At 38.2% G+C, this 13,248-nt stretch overlaps 2 protein-coding genes across 4 annotated transcripts in view; one reads left to right on the top strand and one right to left on the bottom strand.

Moving 5' to 3' along the window:
- dbn1 (drebrin 1) overlaps positions 1-1,915 on the top strand; it is a 62,104-nt gene extending 60,189 nt beyond the window's left edge. Inside the window, 1 exon segment of the mRNA XM_043220894.1 lies at positions 1-1,915. This exon segment is cut by the window's left edge and continues 481 nt beyond it. The gene's annotated coding sequence lies outside the window, so the exon portion shown is untranslated.
- Positions 1,916-4,522: 2,607 nt separating this feature from the next.
- LOC122326180 (proline-rich protein 7) lies at positions 4,523-11,028 on the bottom strand. Of its 3 annotated transcripts, none has more exons than XM_043220898.1 (3): positions 10,678-11,028; positions 8,560-9,248; positions 4,523-5,803 (listed from the first exon to the last, which is right to left on the bottom strand). In XM_043220898.1, exons 2-3 carry the CDS (start codon positions 8,894-8,896, stop codon positions 5,370-5,372), a joined length of 771 nt encoding a protein of 256 aa, XP_043076833.1. In that variant the 5' UTR covers positions 8,897-9,248; positions 10,678-11,028; the 3' UTR covers positions 4,523-5,369. The 3 variants fall into 3 exon arrangements, with proteins under 3 accessions (XP_043076833.1, XP_043076830.1, XP_043076831.1); XM_043220895.1 differs by having other exon boundaries at positions 4,523-5,806; positions 10,678-11,026; XM_043220896.1 differs by lacking the exon at positions 10,678-11,028 and adding an exon at positions 9,632-10,615 and having other exon boundaries at positions 4,523-5,806.
- Between the last annotated feature and the right edge of the window lie 2,220 nt (positions 11,029-13,248).

Here is a 13,248-nt window from a genome sequence, read left to right as displayed (position 1 = left end):
ATGCCCACAATGGCCTTTTGCTTTGATGACCCTCACCTTCGTCGAAGCAAAGGCACGTCAGAACGCGATTTTAGCTTCAGTTGAGTCAAATGTTTAGCAAACGGAAAATGAAGGGGGTTTATGTGATTACGAAACAATTTTGTGTTGTGCCAATTATTTCGAGTATGACGTGTTGGTGTAACGGCCTTTTAGGACTTTAGCGCCAGGTGGCATATGTATATTTTGACTACATATGAGACAATGTGTATAAACAATGGCTGAAACTGACTTTTGGTTTTTTTTGGAAAAACTGCAATAGAGCTTCGATTTGTTGAGAAATTTAGGCAATAACAGTCGTAGTGGAATCCATTGGAAAAATCGTTTTAGTTATATATTCGGTAGTGTGCGTATTTGTATTATTACTGCAAAGGCTCAGTACTCATACTCTACGTAAGTACGCAAATGGTGACGCGAATAACAAGTGTGTAATCCTGTTTAAAGATCAGTAGTTTAAAATGAAAGTTTTGTCATTCTCTTGCAGAACAATGTAAGTCAGGCAGTGTTTGGAACAACATGAGGGTGAATTAATGGCAGAATTTTTATTTTTTGGCAGGACTAACCCTTAACGAAGCCAAAATATTTACCTTCGTATCACCATTATTCCAATATCTAGACATAAAACGTGTAGCTTACCAGGATTCAAACTGTCATTCAGGCAGGTCTCTTACTGTCATTTTTGTCTTAAAAAAGCTGGTTTACTCTAATGCTAGTTATAGAACATTGTGTGGCGGTGCTAAGAATGCACATTTTAGGAAGCTGCGGCGAGCAAAATCAAAGCATTTGTGTTAATTTACTTGCGTAGAGTATGGTTTCGACCTTGTTTCTTTTTTTTTTTTTGTGGATGTGATTTTGAACCTTTTCATTTAGTTTTACGCTCTGAGGGAAGGCTCCTTATAATCTCAGATTTCAAGCCACGGTAAATATAAAATTAATGTGACCCTTATAATATTCCTTTAGGTTGTTGCTAGTTGACCCAGGAATTAATGAGTAATGTGACCTTAGCAAGTCCAGCAATTTGTAAAGACATTTTTATTACCCTAAAATTGCAACAAAATTTGGATTTGTAACTGACTTTTACACACAAAAAAATGCAGGGACACGTTGCCTTGCTCAAGGGCAGAACGGTGAGAGATTATCTCACTTATTCAACACTGACTCAGTCTGTAATATTTGTTGTACCAGCCCACATCCTTAACTGCTAAGTTATCACCACCCACTGTCCCGGCCTTGACTGACCACTGTCTTCCTCATACTTTTAGTCAAGTTGTAAAGCGGCATCGTAACATCTTGGTTTTACAAAGGATTTATGGAGTGGAAAAGCAAGCAATAAGACTAAACCAATAGTATTGTTTTGTAAATAGCTCTAATTTTGTGCTCATGTAAAAATGTGCTACAATCACTAACATTGATTCACCGCCCATGAAAAACAGAGGTTGGCATACGTTTGGATTGGGTTTCTTATGTTTCTTTAGTGAGAGAGGAAAAAGGTCGCTCAGTATGATACCTAATAGGGAGTAACCGCATCTTTAACAGTAACTTAGCCCCTTTTGAAATAACTTTCATGTATTCCTGTTCACCCTCCTACCTCCTTAGTAGTGATTATTACTCTCTTTCTCCCTCAAACTACTAGGAGACTACTACTACTACTACCACTACTATTATTACTATTACTACTACTGTTCTACTACGGTAATTTCTTCTTTGCCCCTGAAGCAAGGCTTAGCGACTCCTGAAAGTTCTTTTTTTAATTATTTTTTTCTATCTCTTCCTTTTTCCGTCCGCTTCTCACACGCTGTTTTTGAAACAAGCACAAGATCTTTTGTGACATGCTATGTGCTTATGTATGTTAATAAAAGACTTTAAAATCCTTCAAAAATTTGGACTTGTTTTTTTTTTTTTTTTTTTTTAAATCTGCAACACACAGACACAGAAATGTTAAAACGCTGTCATAACTTCAGACTTTGTACCTCGGTTTTATTAATCAGATATCAGGCATTCACTAGCCCTGTTTGTGTATTGTGTATATTTTTAGAAAACCAACCAAAATTACTCATATGAGCATGAAAATACTGTACATAGCAGCTATGAAATAGTACAGCTCCGGCTATAGCGTGGCCGCACAAACAAGCACACTTTGCATGCTACATGAACATTGCATGAAACACTTTCACAGTTTGCCATTCACAGTTCATGTGACGGAGGAAGAAAGTGTGCTATGGAGAATTTGGAGTGTAAATTTGGTGTCAAATGGGGAGTCTAAATTGAGATTCATTTGAGATCAAAAGATCTGCACAAAACCCCTTTTGATTGATAGAACACAGACTCTTCATGATGGCTTTCATTGTAAATGGCACAAACAGGGTACATTTGGTACATAATACTTCTCGTATACGCTAATTTGCAAACCACAATCCACTTATCATAGTGGATGTGAGAAAGCAGTGTACCAGAGCAGTGACGATACTGCTCACTTCATCTATGCAAACAAATTCACACGGCTCTTCTATGGTCGCTTAGCAACACATTGCTGGCAGAGAGAAGATAGTTTACATCTCTGTCTTCAGCTTCTGTTGTGATATAACTGAATATAAAGAGTAAAAGCAGATACAGTCATTTTAAACAGCTATATTCTCCCCAAACAATCATAAAAACCTTTCTCTTAGATTCGGTATTTTGGAGCTGTAGCCATTTTGGAACATTTTAGTGTAACCTAACAGTATGTTTTTGACAGTAAAGTGCTATAAATTTAATCGATTGTCTAAATATTGTATTTTGGTCTGTGCAAAAATATGAATATTTCACCTGAACTGATCCTTTTTTTTTAACAGGAGATTACAGGGTATTTTTTTTTACATAGAAATAAAAATATGTTGTACTTTGGCCTTGAAATTGTACTCAAGGTTAACATTAATAGCATTTATTAGAAGAATAAATTTTTACCCTAGTTTTCATGTCCAACATTTAACACAGACACACTATTTCATCCTTGTAGGGATGAAATTTGAAAATTTATGTATTCTCCATTTAATTGCATGATGTAATTTAATCAGAACAGGTTATACAGGGAGCAGGGAACAATGCCTCGTACACTAAGTCTTTATAGCGTGGGTTGTGGGACGTATGATTCCTTTATGCTTTTGTTATTTTCGGGCGGTCTAGTAATGGCTGCGCAATTAAAAATAATGAACCAAAGACATCACTATGATGTAGTAAAAGCATTGTGCTGAATGTGTGCCCACATACGCTGCTAATTGCTTTTTCACATTTCCAAAATGGAGCTTATTTTAATCAAATGTCATTTGAAAGCATCCAGCGCATGCATGAAAGCAGAGTTTGATGCCGGGAAGCTGACAAAGACAGCCATTAGATGGATTGAGGTAGAATCGTTTAAGGGCATGGAAACATACATAATAGAAATGATGGCAATAAAAGAAAAAAATGAAATCAAGCATTTTCACAATGTAGCAATCACTACATTGATGACGAAAAATAGCCTAGCAATAGTGATTCAGTCGGTCTAACTCTGAGAAGCACCAGTATATAAATGGAGTTGGTTGAATAACTGCCAGAAATCCCACATGTGGCTGCAACAACAGCAGGGAACAACGTGGGCAACATGGTGAAGCGTGAAAATGTTGACAAACCCTATTCGCAGGTCATTACAAACAAAGTCTATCTTCAATCTGATGAGTACTTTATGAGGATGGATTTCATATTCCCAAAAAAAAAAATCACTGTTCATACAGAGATGCAGAATCAGTAAAAAAGAGAATTGACATGAAATAAAAGGCAGTTCCTCGATGTATCTGTGTGATCTAATGCATTAAAGGGGTCATGAACTGAGAAACCAAAATTCCCTTGTTTTTTTTCACATATAAGATGTCATTGTACTATAAATACATCCTGTCAGTTTCAGAACTCAAAACCTTTTCGTTACTCTAACAGCTTATATTGAAGCTAGTCTGCCAAAACAAGTGGCTAAACATGACGTCCGTAGAGTAAGATCAACGCCTGCTTCTACATTGCTGCCTGTTCAGCCCCGCCCACCGATTACACATAACGAATGAGGCAAATGCAGGTTGCGATAAAGATGATAAAGACGCTCCGGAGAAAGTACCAAGCTGTGGAAAAACACAGTCTTCCCATTGCTTTGCTTCTAATCCTAACATTAGAAAAGAGTGAATGAACTTCAGTTTTAATAGTTCCAGACTTCGTCAGTAAGAATTTGGTCCTTTGTTTACTTAATTTTATTGTGGTTTCATTTAAAAAAAGTTAAATTTGATGCAGGATTTTCAGAAAGATTCCAACTAAAAAGCAATGCTGTGGCAACTTTATTGGATTTGACAGTAATGTTGCACCACACGGGGCGTGAATTATTTTTTCATTACATTGTTACTATTGCTTTGTCTGAGGTCATTTGATATGTACTGAGTATTTATGCATTTTTAACCTAAATAACAGCAGCGTTCATCTATGAAAGAATGTACTGTCAAACATCCACAACTGTTAGCCTAACATAGCAGTGTGTGTTTACTTACAAATCTACACTCACTACACTAAAACATGACAGAAAATAGCCTATTACTTCTAAATCATAATATTTTTATGTAATATTCTTGAGAGAACAGTGCAAAATATTAAAAAGGCAGCTCATGACCCCTTTAAGCTGTAAAAGACAACTTTCTTCCAATGGACACCACCGACATGTTTCAAAAATCGCAGTTCTTCAGCCAACTTCCTTTTGAAGATTTGCGATTACTTTGAAGCTTTTCCGTCCACCCCCAAAAGTTCAGGCTCCTTCTCGAGAAAAGAACTGGCAGAAAATGTAAAAAGAGATGCCAGGAATTGTTTCCCAGTTTATGAAACACCATTTTTGTACAGTTGAGCAGCATTGTGTAGCTACAGTACGGACCTACCACTGTCATTTCACCATGTCATACTTCTGTATTTTGCCCCACAAAGACAGGTTTGAAATGTCATTTGTATTATATCAGTAAGCCGCAGATGAGAAAGGAAGAAGAGATGATGTGAGGGGCGAGGTGTTGGTGGGCTGCAGACAGCTCCCGGGAGCCATGGCAACAGCATTCACATAATAGCTGCTGCTCTGCATCAGGCGGAGATGCCACGGAGAGCAAGGAGGAGGATGAGAGAGAAAACAGAGTATGATGGATCTGCAAATGAACCCCTGAACAAAGCTGAATCATCCTGAACTGATGCGGCCCCCAAAAGACAGAGTTCGAAATGCCATTGGAAAACTCTTCAGACCACATATGACTCAGCATTGTGAGTATTCATCTCAGGAAGTGGTCCGGAGGTCTATTTTTGTGGCCTCATACTGCTGTGCTCCGACCCAAAAGGGGAAAGGCTGTAGGCAAGCCATAGTGTTGATCCAAACCATGGAGTCCCCGCAAGCCCAAGTCTGTGTGAGTCCGGCCCTCACGAGGCATGGTGGCGATGGCAGAGGCTTGAGGCTCAACCGGCAGGTTGTTGTGGTTAAGGTCCATGGTGGACAGTAGGTGTCCCAGTGAGTCCCAGCGTCTGACTGAAGGTAAGCGTATTAGGGAGGAGTAGCCACGTTCTGGAAACACGGTCATGGGGGCCATCTTGCTTGTCTCTGTCTCCTGGTGCTCTCTGGAGGACCTGGATGAAGGTTTGGTGTAAGTTCCTCCCCTGGGGTCCGCCAGAACCTCACTGTAAGGGGGAGGTGGGTCCTCCATCAATACGGCCTCTTCGTAGCAGGGAGGTTTTCCAAAGACATCTGTGTCTGCTGAGAAAAACAAACGGTTCACTAAAGAACAGCAAGTACACTGAAAGCTGCACCAAGTGTACATGAGTTTAGTGGCAAAGTCCTTTACATTTACGCTTATTAGAACTGTTGCCTTTGACCCCAATATATTGTGGCTCTTTTTCTTTTTCCAAGTCAGCCCAGACATCATTAAATACATGCAATCACAGAACTTATCAGATAAAAAAAATTCAGCATGAAGTTATCATAGGACATTAGACAACATAAATGAGGACTCTGTATATTTTATCAGGAGAGGGTGGAAAACTGAAGCTTTTATCATTTCTTCCAAGGTCACCTCTCACTCCTAGATGAAAGCTTGGATAGATTTTTTCCTGTAGAGGGAACTGATAAACCAGCATATTGAGGTCAGAGATAAGAATGTTTGGCTGTGACAAGGCAGTGTTTTTACCCCTATCATCTGTGCTTTTGCCAGAATGGAAGATGAAAGCCAACCAAAAAAAACTTGAGTCCTAGGGGCTAGCAGTGCCATGTAGAAGCACTTAGCTTATAGGCTTTTCTTAATTATCATGTGTTCTGACGTAGGACTACAGCAAAGCGGTGCTTCATAAACTGCACTTTAAACTCAACTTGTAGGGAAAAAACAAATTTTGACATTCACTGAGAACAATGCAAATTATTCTTGCCCATGCAAAACTCCATCCCAAATTGCACAAAAAGGTTTGTGGTGGTTGACAGCTGGTTGCAAGAGGATTGCTAGGGTGTTCTGGATAGATAACATATTGCTATGCTGCTAATATGGAATTTAGTAGGGAAAAGAGCCTTAAAAGGTGGAATACATTTTTGGCCAGATTTGGAGTTTGGATGCATCAATGCTAGCTGCCAAAATGCCACCTTAGAATAATAAGGATCTGTCTGCATTCTAAGCAGTTTTGAGATATGGAGCTTCAAGGTTTTTGCGTTCCATTGACTTCTGTAGATAGAAACCTTTTTGTTTTCTAAAAAAAATGTACACAGCTCACAAAAGAAACATCACATAATGCAAATACATAATGCAAATACGTTCTCACACAATATGTGACTAACTCAATTTGGACAAAATTGTCAGATGAAACTTTATAATTCCAAGGTGATGATAAAGTCATTGCTTAAGTCAGACTGCAGATTTTGGTCAATTTAGTCACATTTTGACAGATTTCACAAAAAAATGTATTATGTGCACAGCCTTTTTTAGCTTCAGACCATGATTCCTTGAAGTCAGAGAATATCAAACATGTTTGATATTTTGAGCCGATTTTAGAACACACATTGTTTTCATTTGTCATGTGTCTCCTAGCAACAAGGCACATTTCTACAGTATGTGCGTTTGTTGTTTTCAGAATGACCTTTTTTAGTCTTCTAATAATTCAGCAAGGGTTTCATACCTAGTGTTTTAGATGTTCAAAGCACATACAGAGAAGTTAGTCACAAATGGTTGTCTTAACCAGTCCTACTAACTAAACAATAAATCAATTCCAAACACTCTAAAGGGTTCAGAACTACTTATAACATTAACAAAAACTGCATTTATCATTAATTTTCAAGGGCAATGCCACACTCCCGATGGTGGTGTATATTCATATACAACAATGAATGCATTCTTTGGGGAAAATTTACTTATCATAGATGGTGGTTTGAATTATTCCTAATATTAAAATAACATATTAAAAATTACTGCAGATTCTTTAAAACTACTTTATATCAAATGAAATTTTCTCAAGGTATCACAGGGGACATAATGAGCCTGTTGTTGTAAAGTGATACAAAGTCTCTTTAAAGAGCACAATTCCTTCTGACTCGTACTCTTTTGTGAGCTGACATATTACTAAGACCTTGTTTTAATGTGTGGTCATCCATCCTGTGTGTTTGGCACAGGTTTAAAGGGACATTCTTCACCCATGGCCAGGGATCCACCAACTCTGGCAGACTGCCTGTCTGCCAAACCACATGATTAGCCGGCTCTAATGCTGCTAGCTCAATGCTGTGCTCGTCTGCCTACACAACACCCACACAAGACACACTGTTACCATGTCATACATGAAAGAATGCAGCTCAGCCTGCCCTCACTGCGTGAGGTGATCTGAGTGGTACAGCTCAAGATGGACGGTTGTTGTTGCTTGAAACACAACATGCTTAATGTACTAATAGAGGCTAATAAAGGTATAGCATCATGTGTTTGGTTTTTGGATTTTGCCGATTGCTCTATAAAAGGTGATAATTCTAAATTGGATTGAGAAGGTCGCCAAGTTAATTTTTAGGTTTAAAGGTACATCTAGCCTATATAGCATCATCTTTAAGGCTATAGGAATTTTAATCAGGTTATGTCTGATTATTAAGACACATTGAGCACTAAGTTAAAACAGGTTAAAAGACTTCAATACTGTGAGACATTGCATATTAGAAGGATGTAGGACAACATTAGGCCAACATTAAAGTGACAAACCAGGAACCAAAATCTGGAGAAGGACATATTGAAACTTTTGTCATATCAAAGGGTTAGTCTTATTTTGTGTTGAATTTACCTATATGCTGCTACAGGTTCATTTGTCAAAAGTCACAAACCTCAAATATTGATTTCATGTAATTTTTAAGGCATGGTTAATTGAAAATATTCTTCTGAACAATGTCCTCCGAAAATATGGTTGTACGAATGTAATTCTCAATTTTACCAGTCCCCATATCTCTGACTGCAGACAAAAATGCATCGGATGATTGAGCTTGTTTAAACATCCTACCTTCAGGGACAGTCCAGTTTGCCTGAGGGAGAGTATGTGTTACAGGCAGCTGTGGAGACATCATTTGAATGGGTGGGCAGAACTGAGGGGGCTCCCTGGGAGGATATCCCCCTCCAGTGCACTCCAGAGGCTCCATCTCCAGAGCCCGCAGGCACTGTTCCCTCAGCCTCTCTTCACGTCGGCGCTTCAGCTTGCGCTGGGCGAAGCTGCAAAAGCAGCAAAGCATGACAATGAGAGCCCAGATGAGCCAGAAGCCAGCAAAGCACGCCAGAAACGTATAGGTGCCCTGCGACATCACCATGATTATCACCTTGATGAGGTTTGGGCCCTCCAGCATCCAGTGGGAAGATTTAAAGTCTGATTCTGCTGAAGTTTAACACCATTAAGAGTCTATCCAAGTGTTTGCCGAGTTCATTTTCACATAGTTAACCAGAGGTCAGTTTGAATTGTGTTCCATGAAAATGCAAGTTTTTCGATATAATACAAGAGGGAAACTGAAGAGGCACTTTCCAATGGTCTGCCAAAGGCCTCTTTTACAAGAAATGAATATCTGCAGATGCTCTTTTCCTGACAGCTGGTGCAATGAGGGAATGCTAAAGTCTCACAGTGCCTGGGTCTCCTCCTGTGTTGTGATCCTCCGCTGAGCAGATCAGGGCTCTTCAGATCTCCAGAGGACATCGGCAGTCACGCTGCTCAACAAAGGGAAAGAACATAGAAGGGGGCAACCGTCATAAGTTATGAACTTGTCATATTTTCAAAACACAGACCTTTAATATTTCACACACAATGACCCATTTCATAATTAATCTCAGCTGTTCAAGCACAACTCGCACAATGACTTTAGGGGGTAAGTATCAGTTTCGTACATTGAGAGAGTGGAAGTACACATAGTTTTCCACAAATACTGTGAAGAAATGGTGTTAACAGCATGAATTTTCATTGCCTCATGCATTTTAAGACGCTTGAACATTAATGATGACTTTCAACATGACACCTCTTTGTCTGTTAATGATAGCTCTCAATTGCCAACAAACAAATATGCAATTTTATTAATAAGATTAAGAAAACTTACATAACCAGCTCTGATCTATTCAAATGATCTGCTGTATCCAAATAAGATCTTGGTGACCTTGAGGAAATAAATTAAATCCTGGGCATTTCCTTGGTTTTTCTACTGCATGTGGTCATCCATTTCTGACTGTATCAACATACTGCCTTAAAATTTATTCAGTTATATCATCTTTGAAGAACCTACAGATTACCTGAAAGAACTAACAAAGCTTCATTACACTGGAGACAAGTATAGGTTGAAAAATATTGATTCCTAAAATTTTACAGTTATGTTTTGTGTAACATAACTACCTTGGTAGGCATGCATTTTAGAGAACTGGTCAAATAACTCTATTAAACACTGGCGCTTTTTTTACATAAATGAGGAGGAGGCTGTCATCGCCTCTTACTTAACTGAAGAAGAAATGTGACTTTGCCTAACCTCAATAATGTCCCGTATTATCACAATGACATTGGTGTAAACGAATAATACATTGCATAATATTGCATGGTTCTTAAAAATAGGATACATAAATGAACAAATAAATAAAAACATACTAGAACCTTCACTATATGATTAAAATTAGGCTATATATGTTTTATGAAATAACCAAATATTGTTTATTTCAAAAATCTAAATTTAAAAAAAGAAGACTGTGGTGCAAATGTATTTAATAAATGAAAACTGGTATTTAAAGTTTGGTACGCTTATATCTCAGGTCCTTACAATAAATAAACAAATCCATAAATAAACAATCCAGTTATATCCGTCGTTTAATATACATGCATTCATGTGCAGTCTCTCAGGCGGGTGATATTTGTGGAAAAATGTGCGCAATTGGAAATGACAGATGAGCACAGTATTATGTTTTACAAACAGTGCAGGGAAAAATAAAAACAAAACAAATCAAGGACATGAAAATGTTTGCATCTGTCTGCATCACCACTGATCTTTTATTAGGCGTATACTACATTACCTTATGCGTGATACCTTTAATACCTTAACCACCTACAGATAACATGTTCGTAATTTGAAACAAATACACATGCATCTAAGCTCGTACTTACAGGATAAGCGTCTTCCAGTCACGATGAGTTCATTTTCAGACGCGTGACACCGTTTCAATGGACTGGACGTGACTCAATCCAAATAAAGTTGCGATAGTAGTCAGCGGCACAGAATATTACCAGCAGACCTGTTCGCAGAGGAGCGTGTTCTTTCGTGTCTTCAATAATGTTTACCTGGATAAACAGAAAGCGTTTCGAGTTCCGCGTCATTCCTCGAGATCGTGATGCGCGCGGTGGTTAATGGACACCTGTAATTGACGCGCGCGCGTCACGAAACACCCACATTGGCACTCCGCGCGCGATGCGCTGCTGCTGTCACGAGGACTCTGTGTATCAAATTGAGAATAACGGTTCTCCAAACAAACTGACATGATCGCTCCTCCTTTTTAACCGTTTGTAGAACAAAGCGATCGAAGTGGCACGATTTATTTTTTTTTTCTGAATAGACTTGTTTGTTGTGTGTTTAATGAGATCAGTTATCTCTTCGTTTGTTGGTGGTGTGACTGTTAAGGTGCGGGTTATTTGATCATTTCGAAACATGACATTTTTCACATGGACGGTTGACCTTTAAAATATATTAATATGAATTAATACAGTTACATTCACGCAAGACAAAGACTCATTTCAGTATCAAAAAAGTTTTTGAATATAGAAAATGTGCAAGAAACGTCTGTATAGGAATAAGCATGGCCAAGAGCATCGTTTATTGGAAAGAACATTTTCAAGAGCATCCTTCAAAAAGAACAAATAAACAAATTGCAGAGGAGAGAACATGTTTAAGTTCTTCTTGCATAAGAGAGAATATGTTCAACAATATTTTACCTGGGAGAGTATGTATGTTGATCATGTATAGTTCTCATGAAATAAAAACAAAAACTCGTGGTATTGCTACGCAAAAGGACTTTGGCGTATATAACACATGCACGTCTTTGGCGTGCATATAATTAAACAGTTTTCTTGTGCATATGATACCAAATTTGCTGAAGTGCATACGATATGCTGTTTTCGAGTATATATATCTAAGTACCCCACGACCCTAATCCTACTCATCGCGTATACACGACATTTTTGCTTATCAGTACCGCGAGTTTTTGTTTTTATTTGGCATACTATTTATATGCACTTTCATGAGATTGGGTAGAGAACATTCTCAAGAATATTTTGAACATTCTCAAGAATATTTTGCACAGAAGTGCATGCTCAAGAACATTCTGTATAAGGAAGAACCTGCATAAGAACATTCTTTATAAATGAGAATATGCTCAAGAACATTTTGCATATGCAAAAGCATGCTCAAAAACATTATTTATAGGAGCGAATATGTAAGCAAACATTCTGAGAACATTTTGTGCAGAAAAGAACATCTGCTCAAGAAATATAGGAGAGAACATTCTCAAGGACATTTTGCAGAGACAAGAGCTTGCTTGGTAACACTTCTGTATAGGAGGTAATATGCTTAAAAGCATTAAACGAACATAGAATTATGCTCAAAACATTCTGTATAGCAGTGTTTTTGCAATTGCTGGAGGTGCCCCAACAGTATCCATTTTGGATTTCTCCCTTGACTGGCCCATCCGTTTCAGGGATTGGAGTTTGAACTAATACATTTATTTGGGTGTGTTTGAATAGTTTGGATATTATTAATGGGGTGCCTCCAGGAACAGGGTTTCCAAAACACTGCAGAAGCAGCCTTTATCCCCTAAGTATTTTTTTTACTATTGGGAATTTATAAAGCTCAGGGTTGAATAACAACATTGTACAATGTGAATCGAAATCACTAAATTCCTGCCAACAGACAATTGACATTTCATTAGTACCATGCACAAAAATGCTGTTTGATCGGCTGTGTTATTTATCTGAGAGCAACGTCTGTGTTTAATTTTAGATGTTGTCTCTCTACTCACTTCTCACTTTATTAAAATATTTCTGGTATGCTGTGGACACCATCAATGCCTGTGTTCAGGTTTAAAAGACTTAGGCAAAACCTCCTTGAAGAAGCCTTTGTTTTCATTCTGAACAACAGCCTTTTTCCTCGCTGGCCCTGTGGACAAATAAAAGACATCAGACAGTCTGGTTTTGCTTTTTATTTTCAGGCATCACATACATTCTTGTGTAAGGCGGTTTAAAGACATCAACCTTGAGCTATGAGCATTTTCTTTATAGAGCAGAAACATGGAAGCATTTTCATTACTAAACAATTACGCTTTATCACTTCACCAGTATATCTCTGTTCTGTCCTTAGGAGCCTTCCTTGTGTTAAAAAATGCAGTATTTTAAAGATTTAGTATTGCACTATAGCTAAGTCATGAGGTGATGGTTCCATTTAACTGTAAGAGCCCTGCGAAGTGTACTTCACAGGATATTCTGCGTGTTAAGGGAGATGTCAATCTGAAGGGAGCAAATACACACAGTTTGAAGGGCAGAAAAAATGGAATAGGAAATATGGGAACATCAACTTCACAAAAGGTGGAGAGGAAAATTTACTCACCAATGATTTCGCATCTTTCTAGTGCTTAAAGTTTGAATACAAATAAGGCAGTGAAGTTTCCCAGTATACCAGTGCATATTCAA

Source organism: Puntigrus tetrazona, chromosome 21, assembly GCF_018831695.1.
Source record: "Puntigrus tetrazona isolate hp1 chromosome 21, ASM1883169v1, whole genome shotgun sequence".
NCBI lineage: Eukaryota > Metazoa > Chordata > Actinopteri > Cypriniformes > Cyprinidae > Puntigrus > Puntigrus tetrazona.
The sequence above is the reverse complement of the archived record's forward strand: the minus strand, read 5'-3'. Positions and strand labels throughout refer to the sequence as shown.